Genomic DNA, 21281 nt, shown 5'->3' on the forward strand with positions numbered 1-21281 from the left:
CACTCAGGTAACTGAAAAACAGTGCCGTCTGGCCAAAGTCTGCCATGGCTGGAGTACGTGTTTAAATTTTAAATGACAGAGGTCCCCACCCCAGAGGCTTAAGACCAGAATGCAGACTGGTCCCTGCTCCCCTGAAATCTGATTAAAAAGACGTTTTGAGAGTGCACTCGCACCTCTTAAATGACCTCCCTGACTGCATCTCGGGAGTTTAACAGCACCAGCAACACCGATATTAAAACATCACCCTCATTTCCAGGGCTGTTTTCCTCCAACATGTCACCAAACACTTTCCCCACAAGGAAGTCTGCTTGAGGCCAGGCAACTGGCTGCCCTTAAATAAAACCATTTAGCCCCAGTCCCAACCTGGAGGGTGAGTCAGCTCCCTGCTGCCAGGGTAGCCTCCTTGTTGGTCTTGGAAGCCGGAACCAGGGAGGGTGTTTCAAAAGGCAGAGGGCAACCCTGGGTTGCCACCCTGGACCGCCTAGGATTAGATGTATCAGCAGGCACCGCTCCCACTTCACAGACCAGCTCTCGACTGAGTGAGTGTGAGTGGCTACCAGGGGCACTGTTACTCCCGGGGCCATTCCCCCAACACCTCCCCTCTTTGGCAGTCATCAGAAAAGCTGTGTTCCGAAACAGTGTCAGGGGATGGGGAGGGAATAGAGTGCTAGTGGCTCAGTGGCTTCCCCCACCCATCTCCCGAGAGAGCAGAGCATAGCTGTCCCCCTCCCATATTTGCAGTCTCATTTCTAGATGATAGTTAGGCTCGTTTAAGTTTTTATCATCGATTTATGTATGTATTTATTTATTTTTTGTAGGTATGTTATTTAATTTTAAAAGCTGCTAAGGACCTGTCAGTCTTAGCCAGATCCTAAGAGGGAAGCAATTAAAGTAATGGAACAAAATAACAGATGGCTACTTTGGGGCGTCTATTGTTAGCCTTAAAAAAAAAAAAAAAAAAAAAAAAAACCTGTCGGAGAAAAACAAAACACCATCAGAACGTTCAAATAATTAACTCACCCTTAATACAGCCAGAGCCAAAGGTCAGGGATCTAAACAGTGAGGCCCTGCCCTGTGAGCAGTGATGTTTCAATGAACATGCAAGCCCAGCAAAGGAGGCATTTCTTCTTGATCTACTGAGGAGGTTCTGGACGAGCTGTCAAGAGACCTCTCCTGTCCTGGAGAGCAGGGGTAGTAGCAAGGCTACCCAGGCCCCTTTTGGCAACTAGGAGAAAGAACCGTGGCCAAGAACTGTAATTGCTGGAGAATCTGCTCAGAAACCAGACCAGTCCTTCGCCCATCCCCAGGAGAAAATCTAGGACCTTCCACATCAGAAATGTTGCATAACCTACTTATCAGGTAATGCCTTGGTTACAGGGGTCTCAGAAGTCAGGGCAAATGGCTTCACCGGAAGAAGCCACACACACACCCTGACTCAACCAACTCTTGCCTAATCCCTAGAAGAATTCAATTCCACACACTTGAAGGGACTACAGCTATCCTGGACACAGATTTTCAGAGTATGTGAGTATACGCACAAGTGCCAGGGGCTCAGCCTTGGAGAGGCAAGAAGGGCAACCTGTTATTCACTAAAGCGACACTGTAATGTCGAAAAACTCAGCCAGACTGTTTGGAAGGAGCAGGGGGCGGGGAGGGGGGGAGTCCTTTTAGAAGGGAAAGGACAGTCCAAACTTATGTATATATTCTTTTCCATTACCCCCTCCCCCCCCTTCATAAAGGATCCCTGATCCATAACAGGAGAGTGCACAGCAGCGAAGCAATATTTTCCTGCAAAGAACAGTTACACGTAAATATCTGCTGCAGTAGGTATAAAGCTGGACATACTAGAATCTGGTCCTCACCAAGAACTTGAAGCAACTTGTATTAGAGGACGCTGTGAGCGACCCTTTCCCTCAACCTTGCCCAGTCCTTAAGGAAAGGAAGAGGGAAAATAACACAGAGCAGCAAGGCCTTGGGGTTCCATTGAGTCCTCGTTCCCACCCAGGCAGACATGAATGGCGCCCCGGCCTCACCCAGTGTGCAAGGGAGACTATAACCACGAAGGAGCACACACCCTAACTCCCAGAAGGGAGTGGAAGTGAGCTAGCAAAAGGAGTCATTTGGGGAAGGGTAGAAGACAGAAGGGAAGGAAAAGGAAGGTTCCCTCACCTCCAGTACCTGAAAGAAAAGAGGGATTCACCTTCCCATGCACTCGGAGCTGGAGAAGACAGATCCCAGAAATTCTCAAAAATAATCCTGTGGCCCCCTGTCCCCCTCCCGACTTTCCAAGTCTCTTGGCAACTCTTAACCTTTTCCAACCCAGCACTGCCTCAGGCAATAAATTATTGTTGTGGCTGCTGGCTAGACCTCTCTCTACCCTCAAAAAGCATTTGTAGTTCAGATTATCTCAAGCTGCCCACCCTGAGGTAGGTGGCTCAATGGATAAGACCACCACCACCCCCACTACCGATGAGGAAATTCAAGCAGAGGCTGGGAATTTACTCAAGGTTATGCCAGGCCCCACCCCAGGCTGCCTTGGAACAGCTGCTCCTTTCACCCTCTCCCTCCATGCTGGGGGGCGGAGGGGGGGGGGGGGCTGCCAAGAGACCCTGAGTGCCAATTCACACCCTCAAGAGGCTTCCAGTCACACTCTCCACTCTAGTTCCTCAGCTCACCGCTCAAACACCTTGAGTCTGCCCGCCACGTTCCTGAAAAACTCCACCAAGCCCACCCTCCAAAATCCCAATACCATACACATCCATCTTTGCAGCATCACAGAAGGGCCTCCTTCGACCCCTCCTCATTTTACACATGACGAACTGTACTAAGAGAGCAAGAGTCTTGCCCAGGACCACAAAACTGATTAGTAACAAACCTGGGAAGGAAACCCGATCTCCAGAACATATTAAAAGCCTCTAACTTCAAGTACCTGCTACTCTCTTCACACACACGTTACACAACCCCTCCCAACACACACACACACACTCAACATACTCCTTTCTTTGGCTCTTCCTGCACACACTCAAACCCTCTCTTCTATCATGAGAGCTCCCCTCCTCAACCACCTTGAATTATCCCCCCCCCCAATACCTCCTCTGGGCCTCCCACTCCTTTTGATCTCCCTTTCACTACTGTGGTCCCCCCTAAGTTGCTTCCACACCCCAACATGCCACCTGAAAACAGACGCTGCTTTAGGGTCCCTTCACCCCTTTCCCCCCAAAGACGCAATTCTTCCTGGACACTCACCGCTTCTTCCCTTATTCTCCCTCCCCCCACCACCCCACTTTGCAGTCCCGGGACTGCGCCTCTAAAAGCCCTCCCCCCTCCAAATTCCTTCCTCTTCCTCGGTCCATCTCACACACTGTGTTCCTAATGAGACTTTCATTTTCCTAAACTAACCTCCCTCCCATTACCCGCCATTCCGTCGCTCACATTCTCTCCACCATGCTTACCTTTTCCACACTACCTTTTCCTGAGGCTCCATCCAACCCCCTACCTAGCTTTTCAACCTTGAATCAGTTCTTCAGAATCCCCTCTTCAAACACTCCAGGGACCATCCCCTTCACCCTCTTCATCAATTCCTCACTCCTCCTGCCTCCCAATCTTCTCCTCTTCCCTTTAGAACAGGGCACTCCAAATAATCCTCAACCCCTCAAGCACTCCTTACAGCTCCCTTCTTCTGTTCGCACCCCTGCCCATCCTCGCACCCCATGCCACAGTCTCACACCCACTTCTTTCCTCTGCCCCTCTCATCTTCCAAGTCTCCCAGGTCCCCCCCCCCAACTACTCTTCAGACTCCACCTTCCTTTCTTAGCACCCCTACTCCATCTTCAGACTTCCAGAATCTCCATCCCCTTTAGAACTCTCCCCAACCCCAACCTTCGGACCTTTCTGCACTCCAAATAACCCCCTCCATCTTCGAGCTCCTGTTCAGGCTCCCCGACATTAATTCCATCCTGGCCCACGAATTCCAGACTCCCCCGTTTCTCTCCGCACCCCCAACCATCCTCTGAACCTTCCACCCCGCCTTAGACCCCAATTCCATCTTAGAGGCTACAAGCTTCTCTCGATTTCCCCCAATATCCCGCCCAGACCGTCCAATTCCTTCATCGGGCTCTCTGATTCGTTTTTGCAGACTTCCATATTCCCTACTAGGCCGCCAATGATTTCTTCAGACTCTCAATTCCTTGCCCAAGTTCTACAATTCCTTCTCAGGACTCCAAACCCCTTCCCAATCCCGCCAATTCCTTCTCAACACCCCCGATTCCCATCACAGACCCTCCAATTGTCTCTCAAGACCCTCCAACCCCCTTTCCGGCCCCCAGCCTCCCTCGGAAGCGCCCCTTCCAGCCCGTCCGGCCCGCGGGCCGCGCACCTTGCGCTGCTGCTTCTCCCAGGCCGGGTCCAGCAGCAGGTCCCGGTCCCAGTCGTCTTCTTGGGCCATGTAGTCGCCCATGCTGCCTCCGCCGCCGGCGCCATTGCCCCCGCTGCTGGGGCCGTACTGGTACGACTGGTTCGCCGCGTGGTAGTCCACCATTCCGCCGCCTCTTGCTCGCCCACCAGCCCGTCCGCTCCCGCCGCAGCTCCCGCCCCTCTGCCCGAGCCTCCGCCGCCGCCGCCGCCGCCGCTTCAGCTGCTTCAGCCCGCCCTCCCCCAGCGCCTGCGCACTGCCTGCCGCGCCTGCGCACCGCGCCGCCGCCGCCGCCCTCCCGCGCGCGCGCGCGCCTCCTAACCAGGAAAGGGCTGAGACCCGCCTCGGGGAGCTCGGCGCCTGCGCAGAGTCCACTTCCCGGACCACCCTTTCGGCCCAAGTACGAGCCGCGTCCCCGCTCCCGCGTGAGCGCGCGTTCTCCGCCTGTGGGCGGGGCCATTTATGAATGATTCATAAGGCGGGTCCCGCCATCAAGCCTTAACCTGCTGGGGCCTGTATTCTCATTCGACAACACAATTTCAACAAATATTTATTAAACGCCTCCTGTGTGCCAGATCATGTTTTACGCATTGACACTAAACAAGAGAGACAAAAATCCTTGCCCTTGTGGAACTACCTTGTAGTGAAGGAAGATAACAAACAAAATTTTAGGAAGGATATTCCAAGGTGATAAGTGTTATGGAGAAAAATTAAGCATGAATGGAATATTTTTAAAAAGTACTCAGGGTAGGCTTTTCAGAAAAGGAGGACACTTGAACACAGACGTGAAGGATTCATGAAATAGACATGAGAATTAGGTGGGTTGGAATAGATACTGGCTGACTGGGAAGGTAAAGGAGTTTGGAGGCTTGTCTGTTCTTCATTCATTCCACAAACATTCACTGAGCACCTACAGTGTGCCAGGCATTGCTCTTGGGCATTGGCAATGGAGTGCTAAGCCTGACAAGCATGATTAGTTCTCAAGTGGCTCAGAAGGGGGAGGGCAACAATATATAAGCAAATAAATACAGATAAATGACATTGCCACATTAATAGCCCTCTCGAAAAATTTTTTTAAGTTTATTTGTTCTGAAAGAGAGAAAGCATGTGGACGGGGTAACGGGAGAGAGGGAGAGAGGGAGAGAATCCCAAGCAGGTTCCATGCTGTCAGCACAGAACCAGTCGCCAGGCTAAATCTCAACCATGAGATCGTGACCTGAGGTGAAATCAAGAGCTGGCCACTAAACTGACTGAGCCACTCAAGCGCCCCGCCCTCTCAAATTTAAATATCCAAAGCTAAGCTTCTGATCTTCCCAAACCTGATCACCCCACAGTCATCCCCATCCGTCACAGTTAATGGCACCTGCAGTCTTCCAGCTCTGCAGGCCACAAACCTTGCATTCACCCTTGCCTCCTCTTTGTCTTCACACCCTACATCCAGTTCAGGAAATTCTGTCAGTTTTATCTTAAAAGTATATACAGGGGCACCTGGGTGGCTCAGTTGGTTGAGCAACCGACTTCAGCTCAGGTCATGATGTCGCAGTTGGTGAGTTCAAGCCCCGGGTCGGGCTCTGTGCTGACAGCTCAGAGCCTGGAGCCTGCTTCCGATTCTGTGTCTCCCCCTCTCTCTACCCCTCCCCTGCTCACATTGTCTGTCTCTCAATAATAAATAAACGTTAAAAAAAAATTTTTTTTTAAGTATATACAAAATCCACCCATTCCTCCCCCCCCCCCCATGGCCCCACCCTAGTCCTGTCCACCCTTGCCTTGTCTTTCCTTGGACCACTGCACCGGCCTCTCACCCGCTTCCTGCTCCCCTTCCTGGTCCCCCAACCCCACTCTCTTTCCCACAGGAAGCCCAAGGGAGCCAGTAAACACCTGAGTCAAATCAAGTCTCTCCCTCCTCTACTCAGAACCCCTCCTTGGTGCAACACTGAGTACAAGTCAAAGTCAAGGAAAGGAGGAAAGGCTGAAGAAGAAGTCTTCCCTGCCCTGGCCCAGCCCAGCCCCGCTTTTGGAACAAGAGACCCCTGGAGCTTCACAAGGTCTTCCCCATCTTGTCCACATTTCCTCTCTCAGCTCACCTCCTCCTCTCCCTCTCAATCTCTGAGCTTCTGCCACACTGCTGACCTCCTTGGTGTTCCTCAAACATACCGGGCCAGTTCCAGCCTCAGGCCTTTGTGCTGGATGATACCTTGTTACCACTGCCTGGAACACTGTTCCCAGTTACTGGATCCCTGGGGCTTACACAGCCTCCTCTCCTACAGGTCTGCAGAAATATCACCTCCTCAGTGAGACCTTCCCTGACCACCTTAGTAAAATAGCATCCTACACTTTCCCTCCTTTGCTTTTCTTCCGGAGTACTGATAACCATTCAACATACCATTTGGCTTATTTACCGTGTTTATCTGTCTCCTTCCCAAGAACGTCAGCCCATGAGAGTGGGGATCTTTGGTCACTGCTGTATCCCTAGTCTCTGAAGCAGCGTCTAGCACAAGACAGAAGCTTAATAAATCTTACGTGAATGAATGGATGGACTTAAAACCATGCTTAGGAGTTCGAATTTTATTGGAAATGCAATGGGAAGTTAAGGGAGGACCCTAAGCAGGGGATGGCTGGGATCCGCTAGTGTTTACAGGATCCAGCAGCCACAGGAGGGGAACAGACTGTAGGTGGAGTAAACACAGGGAGACCAGCCAGGAGGCTGCCACAACGGTCCAGGTGAGGGGGGGACAGGGCCAGGGTCCTGGAGGAGGAGGGAGCTATGCAGGTGGGGCAGTGGAAGGATGTGGGAAAGTGGAGCTGACAGGGCTTACTGTCCTGAATTGGATGGGGGCAGGGGGTGGCCATGAGAATGAGGGAAGAATCCAGACTCAAGATGGTTCCCAAGGTTTGGACGTGAGGGACAGGGGAGTGTGAACTTGATTGGATTCAGGGAAGGTAAGAAGGTAAGCATTCAAGTTTGACTAGAGCAGGAACTGGCCCACAGTGTGAAAGGTCACAGTCAGCTACCGGGAATGGGGATGAGAAAACATGGCTCCTCCAGGTATGGGAGCCCACAGACTTCTCCCCACCTCTCTCAAAGTCACTGGAAGGCATCCAATGGCACGCAAAGGAAGCGGACAAGGCCCGGGCAGCAGCCCATGTTCCCAAGGGATGCCAGGATCTGGCCAAAGATCCAGGAGTGTTGGCTGTGACCTGGAGAACAAATCCAGAACTTTTATGCTGGGCCTAGTTGGCAGGGAGAGCCACTGGGGCTATGGGCCATCTGCCCCACCCTGCCTGCTTCCGACAGACACAGAAAAATCTTCCACACAAAGGGCTCAGAGTTGAAGAGTTTGGCCCGCCGTCAGTGAGGCTTAAAGGCTCCCTTTATTTATTGATAAATGTTATTTGTGACAACATTTTATGTTTTTAGGTAAGCTCTGTGCTCAACATGGGGCTTGAACTCACGACCCCAAGATCAAGCGTTGCGGGCTATGCCGACGGAGCCAGTCAGGCGCCCCTGATGTATTCCATCGTTAATTGTAGTTAGTGAGACAAGACGAAAAAGAGCTATGTCCTCTTAAGAGTGAGAACACGCACAGATACTGGGGTGTCTAGAGGGGACTATGGAAGCAAATGAAATAACACCCCTAAGCCCAAGTGAGCATGACAGGTGTCAGGTGTATCATCTCTTAACTATATGCCAAACTGTTCTAAACTCCTCTAAAGCATTAACTCACAGCAACGACTTCAGTGGGCACTCTCCTTGGTTGTAAAACTGAAGCACAGGGAGGTTAGCCAATATGCCCAAAAGGCGCTAGGCTGGGGTTTGAACCCAGGCAGGCTTTCTCTAGATCAAGTTCTTAGTTGCTCAAAGGATCCTCCTAGAGCAAAAGCAGGTAGACTAAGCAGGAAGGGATGTGGTTTCAAAAGAGGTAGAGGTCATTTCCTCTTCCTTGCAGAGCAGCCACGGTCAGTTGTGCAGGTTGTATTTTACACAAAGGCACCTGTCAAGTGGGTTGAGCGGGAGCCATACTCATCCAGCCGGGGTGCCTTTTGCTAACTCAAATAGCAGCCACTATGAGCTGCCACCTCGTAGAGCTGGCTCTCACGTCACTAGTTACAGAAGCACTCTTTGTCCCCAGGATTCGGGCACACCCTAGTTCCTGGCTCCTGCTCAGGTCTGGAACCCAGGGCAAAGGGTGTCCCGCCCTACCCCGGCTCCCCAAGTCAGTGTCCTCAAAAGAATGATGGGTGTGCATGCAAGCAGAGGAGGGAGGGCTGAGAAGGGTGACAGCTGGGGCAGAGCCACTGCCCTCCCCATAGGCAAAGTTCACGCCTCATGGCTTACAAGAATGAAGCGGCCAGTCTACACCAGGGACTCGACATCTTATGGCATTTCCTTTCCTCCACTTTCCCCCAAAGGCAGTCACTATAGTCTCCACCCCCTCTTCCTGCAGACAGCAGGCTCAGAGGGGAAGACACTTTCCCGAGGTCACTCTGCCAAGACTCTGAAATATTTCCTATGTAAAATAGGAATCATCAGCGCAGGTACACATCAACTAACATTGGCTAGGCCTCCTGGCTGGTGTAGGCTGGGACTGGGGGATGGGGTGGTAGGGCAGGGGGAGAATGGCCTAGCCAAAAATCCCAATTTTCTTGTAATGTCTCTCAGCAGAATGGTGAGGACTAGTTTGCAGCCTTGGGGACAAACTTTTTTAATGTTATTTTTTAGAGAGAGAGACAAGACAGAATGCAAATGAAGGGGGGGGAGAGAGAGAGAGAGAGAGAGAGAGAGAGAGAGAGAGAGAGAGAGAATCTGAAGCAGGTTCCAGGCTTTGAGCTGTCAGCAGAGCCCGACGTGGGGCTCGAACTCATGAACCATGAGATCATGACCTGAGCCAAGTCGGACATTTAACCGAGCCACCCGGGTGCCCCCAAACTCTTGATCTGAAATTAGCAATGACTCCTGTTTTCTGAGAGCCAAGAACAAGTTAGGCCCCGAGAGAATGTTACTGGCAAGAGCTGATGGAACTCCCCAACTCGACACAAATGGGCGTCGTTCTTCCCCGTTCCCAGATGAGGAAACCGAGGAAGAGGGAGAGTCACCAGGCCGAGGACACACAACGGTGTGAACAGTAGCCGGGATAGGAGGCCGACTGAATCCTCCTCCGTTCAATCCTCCGGCCGCTGAGGAGCCTCTGGCGCCTACACGTGAGACCAAAGGGCAAAGGTGGAGCCTCCCTTCACCGGGAAGCCGCTCCTGTTCACCTGGGTTTTCGAGAGGGCGGAAGAGCCCCACGCCCAGCCGCCAGGCTGGACTCCTACATCCTCCTCACCTCCTCCTCCTCCTGGGTGACTCGGTCGCCCGCTCACTACTTGTGACCTGACAGGTCAGGAAGGTGGGGGTGGAAAGTCGATTGCCGGGGTGGGGCAGGGAAGGAAACCTGAAGAGGGAAGAGAGGAGCCCGAAGTCCCCAGGCCACTGGACAGGAGCCAGGGCGGAGGGGGCACCTGCAAAGGGAGGGCAGAGGCCTGCTCCTGGGCTCCCTCTGGGGGGCGAGGGGCAGAGGCAGGAAGCCAAAGAGCAGGAGACAACAGGAATGAGAAGTCAATAAATCTTTATTAAGCGCCTGCCGAGTTACTGTGAGGAGGCCATGATGCTGGACACACCTGTTGAGGAGAGAAGGGGCAGCAGGTCAACGGGAAGAACGGGAGACCAACCTCCAGCCAGCAGCCATGACACCCACAATTCTGCAGGGGTGGCAGATCGCAAACCCCTTCTGGGCCCTGGTCACCTTCACAAGGCAGTTTGGTTTTTGTTTGTTTGTCTAAAGCAGTCTCTATGCCCAGCATGGGGCTTGAACTCATGACCCCGAGAGCTCATGCTCTACCTACTGGGCCAGCCAGGTGCCCCGCAAAGGCAGTCGGGGCAGTAGTTAAAAATCGGGACCAAAGCAAGGACACCCAAGCCCTCATCACAACTCTGCCTCATACCAGATGGGTGACCTCACGCGAGTTAATTAAAACCAGTTTCCCCAACTGCATAAAGCACCCCCCCACATACACACGCACAATCAGAGGGTTAAATGACGTGCTTAGAGCAACGCCTGGTACAAGCTGTTTGCTATTCTCACCACTCTCACAGTGACATTGACTATATACTATGTGCAAGACGCCGGAAACACTGGACTTCCAGCTCCTCACTGCAGAGCCCCTTGTTCCAGTGACTTCCCACCTGAGCCCCAACACAGGGGGCACTTCTCATTTAGAGTGAAGGGCCACAGTCCCTAAGCGCAGAGCTGATTTTCCACTCGATCATGCTCCTAAGTTAGTACCAAATCAGCTGGTTTGTACTGAGAAGGCATGCTGTACCAGGACATACCTTTAAAAACACTAGGTTCGTACCAAGGGACGGGGAGGAGACCCAAGGTGCAAGGGAGCAGCCCATCCCCGGCCCCAGGTTCTCGCTCAGACACATGTACTGAGCAGGTGAGAGCACTAACCTCACAGCTATTTCACTCTGTTCTCAGCTGAGGGATCTGTGGGGCCTGTGCTAGTTCAGCGTGTGTGTGACAGCGATGACCACGGCTGACGCGGCAGAGCTTTGCGAAGCGCTCTACGTAGATGGTCTCACTTTGCCCTCATACCTCCGTGAGGTAGGTTATTATGATCTTGTTCGGTACTTTACAATAACAGCCCCTACCATTCAGGGTTCACGTGAGGACCGTATGACTTAGAAGTGTAAGGAACCACGTAGTATCTGTCATAATGACTGGTGCTCTGATCCCCACTTTTTAGATGAGAAAACTAAGGCACAGAGAGGTAAAATCACTTGCCCAAAGGCGCACAGCTAAGAAACAGAGAACCAAGATCTCCACCCAGCTACCCAACTCCAGAACTGGCACTACCCCCAAGGACAGAGCCCTCGCGACCAGTAAAGGTGTGGAGACACCCTGCAAGGCCCGTCCAAGCCCTGAGGTGTCCCAAGGAAGGACACCCCCCCATCCCTCCCTCAGCAGGGAGGCCTGGAAAACAGGTCCATGGAGTCTGGCAGATGCAAATCTCCTGGCCCTGAACCAGAACGTAACCACCCAAGTCCCTGGGGGCCCTAGCCTTGGTCTATCGAAGGGCATCTCCTTAGCCCCACAGCCCGAGGCCTGGAGGCACCACTCACTGTCAAAGTCGATCTTCTCCACGATGTTCTTGGGCTTGATGCTCTCCTCCTGGCTACAGATAAAGATCTGGCCCGACTCATCAGCGCTCCAGCCATATTTGCTCATCCACACCTTTAGCTGGCTGTCTGCAGGTGACACAGGCGGTGCAGGGGCTCAGTCACCCTGAGCCCACAGTACCAGGCAGCCGAAGGCCAGGGCACCCTCCCTGACCAACTCCCGGCCACCAGTGTCTCCTGCATTTCTATGGTTCATTCTCCAAACGGCAGCCAGAGGGAGCCTTTTAGCTTTCCAACCCTTACCTTACAGAGCTTTTGGCTAAACTTCTTTTATTTTCTATTTCACTTTTCTCTCCCCAGGGCAAATCCTCGTGTCTAACAACAGTAGTGAGCTTCCTTCTCTGCTCTTCCACGCAACTTTGAAATGGTTCCAAAATTATGTCATCACTGTCACTAACAATAAGCCCAGATCATCAGTTGGGAATTTCTTTGCAGTCTGGTTTTTGCCCTTAAAAAATACGCCAGTAAGGACGTTCAGCTAGAGGGTCCAGCTCCTTGAAGTCACTCTTTTGTGTGACTATTAGCGATTTGATACGGATTGATCTGCTTCTCTTTAGACTCAAGTCTGAAAGCAGTTTCATCCCTTTTTGACTTTTACCTTTTTTTTTTTTTTTAAGAGAGAGGAAGAGTGCACTCACGAGCAGAAGAGGGACAATCTTTTTTTTTTTTTTTTTTTTTTTGAGAAGGAGAGACAGCCTGCAAGTACGGGGGAGGGGCAGAGAGGGAATCCCAAGCGGCCTCCACCCTGTCAGTGCAGAGCCCAACTCGGGGCTCTAACCCACGAACCATGGGATCATGGCCCGAGCTGAAATCAAGAGTCAGACATTCAACCGACTAAGCCACCCAAAGTGGCTAAGAGAGAGTGAATTTTAAGCAGGCTCCACGAAGGGCTGGATCTCACCACCGTGAAATCATGGCCTGAGCCGAAATCAAGAGTCAGATGCTCTACTGACTGAGCCACCCAGATGCCCCTAATTTCACTTTTAAATATGTAAACATTGGGGCACCTGAGTGGCTCAGTCAGTTCAGTGGCCTACTTCAGCTCAGGTCATGATCTCATGGTTCATGGGTTTGAGCCCCGCGTCGAGCTCTGTGCTGACAGCTCAGAGCCTGGAGTCTGCTTCAGATTCTGTGTCTCCCTCTCTCTCTGCCTCTCCCCTGTTCATGCTCTGTCTCTCAAAGATGAATAAACTTTAAAAATAAATAAGTAAACAAATAAAATATCTGATGTAAAGCACTTAGTACAGTGCCTGAAACAGTGTCCAACAAAAGTTAGTTTCTGCTAAAAAAAACTAAAATCACACATGTACACCTACCCGGATCAAAGAGCAGAACTACCCAATAAGGTACTCAGACAAATCTCACCCCTGACCCTCCAAGGAATAACCACTTTTCTTCATTTTATTTTTCTTTCTGTGTTCCTTCTTGCATAAACACAGTTTTCTTTCTTTCTTTTGGAAGGATTTTTTAAAAAACCCAATCTGATCATGTCCCTCCTTGCTCAGAACCTTCCTGGGGCTCCAGATCACTCAGGACAAAGGACTAAGTCCTCAAGAGGCCCCGTGGCATCTGAGGCTCTCCCTCCCGCCACCACCTCTCTGCTCCTCGCTCACCGTGCTTCCGCCAGGCACCCTGGCCGCTCTGTGAATGAGACTCGCGCGTCCCTGCCTCAGCAGCCTCGTCTGCTTGGCCTTCAGGCTCCTGGCCTAACTCCACTGAGGGACCTAGCCACCTCACCCCACGAGCTGACACGAAACACACGCATCTCATCTTGTTATTTGTTTCCCATGAGAGCAAACCCGAACCATTCTGTTTCGCTACTGCTGTATCCCCAAGGCCTAGAACAGTGCCTGGTACAGAGAAGGCATTCAGAGAACTTAGGCAGAATAAATGAACGCCACAGGATCTCCACGGAAGAGTACGTTTCACGCCAGCTCCTCACTCCCTCAGTAATGAGCTGGGCTGTGCCTTCGAATGACTTGATGAAGCAAGGGTGGGACCAGCCGAGGAACTGGTGGAGGCCCACTGCCCCTGACTACCCCCAGCCTCCCAGACTGGCACCAGGGACCCAGAGAGGCCTTACCGGTCAGATCCCCGAGCATCTCGGCCAGTAGCCAGCGATCAATGTGCTGGTAAGTGATGCCCACAACATGGCAGATAACTGTAGAGATCAGGGACAAAGATGGTGAAGGGCCACCCCAGGACCCTGCTGCCACTCCCTACCCCTTCCCCCTGGGGAGCCCAGGCACAGAGAGGGACTTACATTTTCGGACGGAGTCTTCAAAGCCAGTTATACCTTCCAGGAGGTCCATATTTTCATCCAGGGCTTGCTGGGAAAGCAAAGATAATGCTCACGACAATGTTAATAACACCAAGAATATTAAGATTAATGAAATTAACAATAGAAGTTAACACTCGAGCATTCACCCCACATGCCAACTTTTCTTCTGCGTGCCATCCTATGATGGAAGTTACTGCTTTATGCCCATTTTAGAGATAAAAAACCAAAGCTCAGGGCAGCAAAGTGATTTGCCCCAAATCACAGAGCCAGGGTTTGAATCAGAAGGCAGAAACCACAGACCCAAAGAGGGAACAGAGACAGATTCGCTAACTGTGCTCACCCACCTCCCCCTGCTGTCTCACTCGGATCTGAAAAGGTCAAGTGTCCCACCCATGGCCCACAAGGCCCCACAGGACCTGCCTATCACCTCCTCCCACTCGGCCCCTTTCTCCAGCCACAGGGGCCTCCTCCCTGCTCCTCAGACATACCACGTACCCACCCACCTCCAGGCCTTCGTGCGGGCTGGTGTTGGGTCTGGAACTCTCCTTCCCCATGGCCAGCACCCCCACTTCCTTCAGGTTTCTGTTCAAACCCAGCAAGGGCTCCCACCCACGTTAGTGAGGAAAATGAGGAACCCACACGGACAATGAAAAAGAGCAGCCAGTGAGGCAGGATACAGAGAAGCCAAATGATAGAAAGGCCCGGGGGAGCGGAGCGTGACCACCCCATCAGAGGCAGCCGACGGGGCAGACAATGTGGGCTCCACACTGTGTGTGCTGGGGACCGGGGGGCAGAAGGCTGGTCATGAGAGCCTGAATGGAATGAGTGCAGTGGGGTCACGTGAGCAGGGAGGGAAGGCGAGACCGAGCGCCAGCAGCCTGCCCCTGGAGCAGGGTAGCTGATGGGACCGCTCTGCTGGACACCGAGGGGTTTCCTGGGACGGGAGCCTTTCTGCTCTGAGGGGAACAGAGGAAAGGGGCAAGAGACAGAGGTAGTAGGGAGGGCGAAGGTCAAGGGAGAGTTCTCTTTTGTAGGCTAGGAACGAACTACACGGTGGACGTGTTCTCTGGTGACAAGAACAATCTGGGAAGGCCCTGTTTGCTGTTACAAGAGAGCAGGGAGCCGCGGGTGTGGTGGCACTGAGTGGGCGAGAGGGAAGGGGAACGGCGCCCGAGGAGAGGGAGGGGTGGCCGGAGATGGGAGCAGGGACAATTCACCCACTGGAACAGAAAAGTGCTCGGTCAGCCGCCAGCACACGTCGGGGCTGAGGGCAATACCGTGTGGGAGAGTTCTGCTTTGGCTGCTTGGACTTTCCCACAAAATGAGGTGGAAGGTCACCTCATTGACCTTGAGATGAGACGGGATGGGGGAGAGGGGATGAGAAGGTGCAAAGAGCCGGGAGGGGAGCAAGGAGCAAGGCCCTAGGCTGGGAGGGGATGAGGGTCGAGGGTTGTGGGGCTGGGCTGTCACGTGCTCCCTGGGGGCCCTCCTCCAGCCCCTCTCTCTGGTCTCAGATACAGACGCACAATTTACACTAAAGGAGAAAGCAGAACAGAGGACTAGAAATGACGGCCAGGCCCAAGAACTGCCAGGCTGGAGACCTCGCAGGGGCGAGCTGGGAAGCTAGGAGGAAGTGGTCAGAGGGTAGAAACGTCTGCCGTTCGCAGGCAGAGAAGGGAGCAATTACTGAAGACAAGTACTGGGCAGTGGCTCCCAACCTTCGCCAGGCATCCGGATCATCTGGGATAACTGCTTAAGACCCCAAAGCCTACACCACACTCACACCGGTCACATCAGGCTCTGATGGCTGAAGCCAAGTACCGGTACTTTTTCTTTTTTTTTAAACTCCTTAGGGGTCCAACACGCTGAGGGCTGATCTAGGGCGTGACAGGGAGGCAGGGGCCGAGGCCACATGGAAGACAGGGGCTGGAAAAACCCGAAGGTCGAGGTGGTGGAAGGATCACCGCTCTGGCTTTTCAAGCATCGAAGAATGACAGGAGTGGGGCAGTGCACAGGAGCTCCGTCCTTCACGAGAGGAGGAGCAGTTGTCAGGGGGCCGAAACCGACAAGGCAGGGCAGGAAGTGCCGACACCTGAGCTTCAGGACTGAGCGTGTGCAAGGGGAGACGGGATCTGGGAACGATGGCTCCCGGCCATCCCGCTGGGCCACTGCAGAAGTGGAGGGTGGGGCCCCAGTTAGAGCAAGAAGGGGAGGGAGCACTCAGAGGGTGGAGGATTTCGGCAGGAAGGACAGATGTGGGGGCACGCACGGGTGCCCTGCCCTGGGTGCTGGGGGCACAAGGGGCGACGTGGGAGTCCGAACTCTGCGAGGATGACAAATCCACGCGGTCACACTCACAGAGCCCTGGGCACAGGAGCCACCGCCCACCACCGTGCAGGCGGACGACAAATGTGCAGGGTCATCCCATTCAGCAGGCTGCCGTGCCGGGCCCAGCAGCCCACCCTGCCCCCCGCCCCGGGAGCCAAGTTACCCAGAAGGCCTGGAAGTGGCAGGTCTCCAGCAGGTCCCCGAGGTATAAGATCTGTCGGATTGGTCGTTCTTCTTGCTGAGACAGGAAAGCGTTAAGGGAAAACAGACCTGAGCCTCGGGAGGCCGCGGCCGAGCCATCTCCCCGCGCCCACCTTCTGTCCGCCGAAGCACAACTGTGAAGGCAAACGGTGAGCCAAGGACAGGAGACAATTAAGTCAGCGACTGGCCTGTCCACATACCGGGATCGAGTCAACTCTCTGAGAACCGACGCGGAGGCGCGACAAGGCACGCTGGGATACGAAAGCAAGATGCATACCAGCATGCATGAGCGCCACCGTGGGGGTGGGGAGCATATGGACATGAACGCACACAACTGTACTTGTGCGTCCCCAGGGGATCCCTGGCAGGGTGGGTACCCAAGAACTGCAAACAACTGTTGTCTCCTGGCGGTGGGGAGTGGGGTGGCTGCGGGACAGGGGAGGGAGGAAGCCACTGTCTTTTTCCACCATACACTCTTTCTGTACTTGTAACGCCATACCATATGCCTATTTTTTTGGATGTTTATTTATTTTTGAGAGACAGAGCACGAGCAGGGGAGGAGCAGAGAGAGGGAGACACAGAATCTGAAGCCGGCTCCAGGCTCTGAGCCGTCAGCACAGAGCCCGACGCGGGGCTTGGACTCACGAACCGTGAGATCGTGACCCGAGGCAAAGTCAGACGCTTAACCAACCGACTGAGCCACCCAGGCACCCCAGCCTATTTTTTTTAAGCCACCAGAGCAGACCTCTGGAGAAGGTGGACAGTTTCTCAGAAGGTAGACCCCCCACGGACACACCTGGCAGTGCAGGTTCAAGGCGTAAGCCACCACTTCTCAGCTTGGCTGCGTGCAGCAGCCCTGGGGACCGGGAGTGCCAGCACCAAGGGGCACGGTGTGGATGGGGTGGCTCTGCCAAGTGTGTCAAGTGATCGCCGGGCAGAGGGAGGCCCACCCGGCCAAGTGCTGGACCAGCCACAAAAAAGCAGGTCAGAGCAAGATTGGGGGAGGGGGGGGCAGTTCATTTTCACTCAACACCGTCACTAAAGGCCAGCAGTGTGCCACATACAGCTGTCAATTCAGCTCTTCATGACTCCTGCCTGGTGCTCAGGCCCCACTTCCTCCTCCTTAATCAGCAAGAACCCTCATGGGAATCCTTCTAAGGCAGAAACCTACCCATAATACTCTGCGGTTTTAAAACCTTCTATAGTTTCCTAGTGCCCTTTTGAGTCTGACCAAAACGTATCTTGAAATCTGTGGTAAGGCTGCGCTGAACTTCCTCTACTGCCTCTGAAAGAGCACCAAGCTCTTCTCTTCCTCCAGGCCTCCTTACGTACTGTTCCCTCTGCTTGATCACCCTTCCTTAATATTTCATTTCGTTCATCTTTCGGATGTCTCCTCCTCCAAGAAGTCTTCCCTAACATCCAGGCAGGGGCAGGTGCCTCCTCTCCTCTGGCCCCTCTAAACCCCAACCCCTGACTTCTCCAGGCTGTCATCGATAGAGGACCTACTCCCCCACTGGACTGTGAGCTCTGTGAGGGCAGGGGCCAGACCTGTTTCAGCCACCAAAATGTCCCATCCAGCACTGCAAGCCCAGAGCAGGCACCCAAGTGTTTGCGGCTGAACTCACAGACCCTTCCCCGTGAATTCACCTACCTTGCCCTCCCCCCTCGCCCACACGCCCGGCCTGGAAATGAGAAGGATACATGTGCCTGGTCGATCATGCACTTGCACAGTGTGAAGTCGGTGTGGGGTAGGTTGGTGAGGGCCTTTAGCAGTATCTGGGCAGTCACCGTGGTTTGAAAGAAGGCTGGGTTGAACTGGTACCTGAGAAGGGGAACAAGAGACACATCAATCGTGGCATCTGCCGGTCCCTGGGTCTCATCAGATGCCCAGCGCTTTGGCCCAGAGCTTGGGAGCTGGACGTGCCTGGGCTCCATTCCCAATCACAGCATTCTGGCTCTGTGACCTTAACCTCCCTCACCTACGTCCCTGTTCTGCAGATGGGGGACGGTTAATCCTCCCAACCACCCAGTAAGGCGGATGCTGTTAAGTGGTTCACAAATGACAATGTAAGTATTAGTCTGGAATAGTGGTTGAGGGCCTGGAACCAGACTGCTTGGATTTTTTTTTTTTTTTTTTACTTTTGAGAGAGAGATAAAGTGCAAGTGAGCACACGAGCAGAGGCAGAGAGAAAGCATCCCAAGCAGGCTCCGCACTGTCAGTGCAGAGCCTGACATGGGGCTCAAACTCACTAACCGCGAGATCATGACCCGAGTAGAAACCAAGAGTCGGATGCTTAACGGACTGAGCCACCCAGCCCCCCTCATCCCCTTAAAAATTCAAGTTAGTTGGGGCGCCTGGGTGGCTCAGTTGGTTAGGCATCTGACTTCGGCTCAGGTCGTGATCTTGTGGTTCATGAGTTTGAGCCCCACGTCGAGCTCTGTGCTGACAGATCAGAGCCTGGAGCCTGCTTCAGATTCTGTGTCTCCCTCTCTCTCTGCCCCTCCCTGCTCATGCTCTCTGCCTCTCTCTCAAAAATAAACAAACATTAAAATAATAGTAATAATAAAAAAAAAATTCAAGTTCGTCATCAGTGTAGTCTTGGCTTCAGGCGCAGAACCCAGTGATTCATCTCTTACATACGACATCTACCGCTCATCCCAAAAAGTGCCCTCATTAACACCCGTCACCTTGTTACCCACCCCCCTCCCCTCCAGCAGCTCTCGGTCCAGACTGCTTGGATTTAAACTTCCCTGCTAAGGGACCCTGGACTGCCTATTTTAAATTCTCTGTGCATCAGTTTCCTCCCTCGAAAAAAGGGACAAGAACGACCCTATCTTCTTCACAAGGGCAGTATAGCATCCGAGTTAAAACACACAAAAGCTGACAGCACGGTAGCTACCGCATGAGAAGCACCCACTGAGCAGCAGTTATCATCAGAAACGATCTAGACGACCCCATCAGTACATGTGTTGTTATATCTCCATTTCCCAGACGTCAGAATCGAGACAATATATAAAAATTACACAACTGACGGTATGTTGAGAAAGCACCGCGAGGAAGGAACTCGACTATCCGTCAACAAGCGAATGGACAATTAAGGCAGTCACACAGCGGAGCACTAAACAGCAAAAACAAAAACCTGCAGCTGCAGACAAAATGGATGGGTCTCACAGACCCAGCGAGACGAGGAAGATGCCGAGTCTAGAAAAGCTCACGCGGTCTGACTACATTTGCGTCAAGTTCAAAGCAAACGAAACTAAGCTAAGCTAATCAGTATGCGTGCGAGTGTGGTAAACTCACACGAAGCCAGACCACGAGAGCCTAAAGTGGTCACCAGGGTGGGGGTGAGGTGGTGGCACAAAGCATACAAGGCAAAGGGCCTGGGGCCCTGGGCAACACTCAACTCTACGCTATGGGTGGTGATCACATGGGGGTTCACTTGTACTAACTTAGCTATTCGTTTGTGTTTTGTACTAACCTATACGGGTACCCTGTAATTACTTTTTTAAAAACCATCTTTCCTCCTGCCCCAACTCCCTTGGCTTCCTAGTTTTGCACACCAAGAAAAGCCACATCCCAAAGGCTACCCCCAACTTCAGCCTCATCCAATGTTGCCAGTGGTACCCTGCTGGTCGCTGGCCTGGAGGCGGGGATGGAGGCAGACACTCACAGCTTCAGGACGGCCAGGTTGGCTTCCAGATCATAGGCATTCTCCTTGGCCTGTGTCTCCACGTACCGCTCCAGCGTGGCCAGATTCTCAGGATTGTACCTACAGAAGAATCAAGATGGGTGAGCAGTGAGGAGACGGGGGCTGAGACCAGTCACTTTGGTGGGTGAGGGGGGGCACTGCAATCTGTTCCTCCTTCCCTCTAAATCTGGCAGTAACCACTTAACTCTACTAAAGTCTTGAATCAGCCATATAATCTCTAATAACAGTTACCAACTTTCCAGACCTAAGCCTAAGCTCTGAACCCCATCAGAGCTCTGGGTCCTTTCTAGGATGCACCCCTAACCTCTCAGCCAATCAGTCATTGTAACCTGTATACCTGGTCTCCTGGACATCTTTGCCACTCACCCCCTTCTCCCCCTCTGCGCCCAGACTCCTTTTAGCTTCTCCCACTCCAGCCCTGACCACTATCACTGCCTACTGTCCGGTTTGTCTGGACTCTGAACTGAGAACTGCACGAAAGCATGGCCTGCAGCTGTCTTGGTCACCTCTGGTCCCCAGCACTGCCCAGCCTGCCAGAGTAGATTCCAGTGACGTGTGCTGAATAAATGCCATGAGAGGAAAAAGAAAGACGACATGGAAAGGCACTGACACGCAGTGAGAGGTTGAGGAACACAGTCACGGGAATCTTGAGGCTATGAGAGGGAAAGCTGAGAAGCAGAGAGACCTTAAAGCAATTAAAATGGGGGGGGGTAGCAGTAAGAGGTAGGCAAGGCTGTATCTCCTGTCCGTAGGTCCAAGCAGCGCCGTTTCCTTAAACATCTCCGCCAGGAAGAGTGGGAAAGCCTACTGCCGAGCAAGTCCAGGATCCCGACCACCCCTTGCTGTCTCTAGAAAATCCTCTCCACCACGCCGCCTGGCCAGAAACGCTCCCTCCGACCGGGCTCAGACCTGTCGATACCCTTGAGCAACTTGCCAACGTTCGCTCTCATCTGCTCAAACATCGCCATGACTACGGTCGCCTCCCACACCGGGGCCCGGAGCCGAGAATCCAACCGAACCGGCGTCCGCCAGGACCGGAAAAGGAAGAAGGGGTGGAAACGGAAACTACGTTACTGTCTCCTCTCTGAGGCGCTTACGACAGCTGTCACGTGACTCTTCCCGGCAGGCGCA

At 53.1% G+C, this 21281-nt stretch overlaps 2 protein-coding genes and 1 long non-coding RNA gene across 7 annotated transcripts in view; 1 reads left to right on the top strand and 2 right to left on the bottom strand.

The window, feature by feature from the left end:
• The window catches only part of ACTN4 (actinin alpha 4), a 70817-nt gene extending 66181 nt beyond the window's left edge, over positions 1-4636 (bottom strand). For 3 of the 5 annotated variants that reach the window (XM_053905972.1, XM_053905971.1, XM_053905973.1), the window contains exon 1: positions 4376-4636. In XM_053905972.1, coding sequence (XP_053761947.1) covers positions 4376-4537 — 162 coding nt within the window. In that variant the 5' untranslated portion in view covers positions 4538-4636. The remainder of the gene's footprint in view (positions 1-4375) is intronic. The other 2 variants (XM_053905970.1, XM_053905969.1) reach the window with 1 other exon arrangement.
• Positions 1004-11113, top strand: LOC128778032 (uncharacterized). Its single transcript, XR_008423356.1, has 3 exons — positions 1004-1359; positions 9476-9789; positions 10930-11113. It is a non-coding gene; the product is annotated as an uncharacterized LOC128778032 (long non-coding RNA).
• On the bottom strand, positions 10003-21198 carry EIF3K (eukaryotic translation initiation factor 3 subunit K). Its single transcript, XM_019432171.2, has 8 exons — positions 21060-21198; positions 20112-20210; positions 18142-18262; positions 16403-16477; positions 13894-13960; positions 13714-13791; positions 11574-11699; positions 10003-10069 (listed from the first exon to the last, which is right to left on the bottom strand). The coding sequence occupies exons 1-8, from the start codon at positions 21116-21118 to the stop codon at positions 10038-10040; spliced, it is 657 nt and encodes a 218-aa protein (XP_019287716.1). The 5' UTR covers positions 21119-21198; the 3' UTR covers positions 10003-10037.
• Positions 21199-21281: the final 83 nt, after the last annotated feature.

The sequence above is a fragment of the Panthera pardus genome, unplaced genomic scaffold (assembly GCF_024362965.1).
Source record: "Panthera pardus isolate Hobbes unplaced genomic scaffold, ASM2436296v1 HiC_scaffold_18, whole genome shotgun sequence".
NCBI classification, from domain to species: Eukaryota; Metazoa; Chordata; class Mammalia; order Carnivora; family Felidae; genus Panthera; species Panthera pardus.

What these genes read in the sequence shown, in the direction of transcription:
- EIF3K (XM_019432171.2), bottom strand. Translation starts at nt 21,118, where the DNA reads ATGGCGATGTTTGAGCAGATGAGAGCGAACGTTGGCAAGTTGCTCAAG. An exon ending in AACCTGGCCGTCCTGAAGCT is followed by an intron (nt 18,263 to 20,111) that starts GTGAGTGTCTGC and finishes TCCCCTTCTCAG; the next exon opens with GTACCAGTTCAACCCAGCCT. An exon ending in GGAGAAGATCGACTTTGACA is followed by an intron (nt 10,070 to 11,573) that starts GTGAGTGGTGCC and finishes TCTCCTCAACAG; the next exon opens with GTGTGTCCAGCATCATGGCC.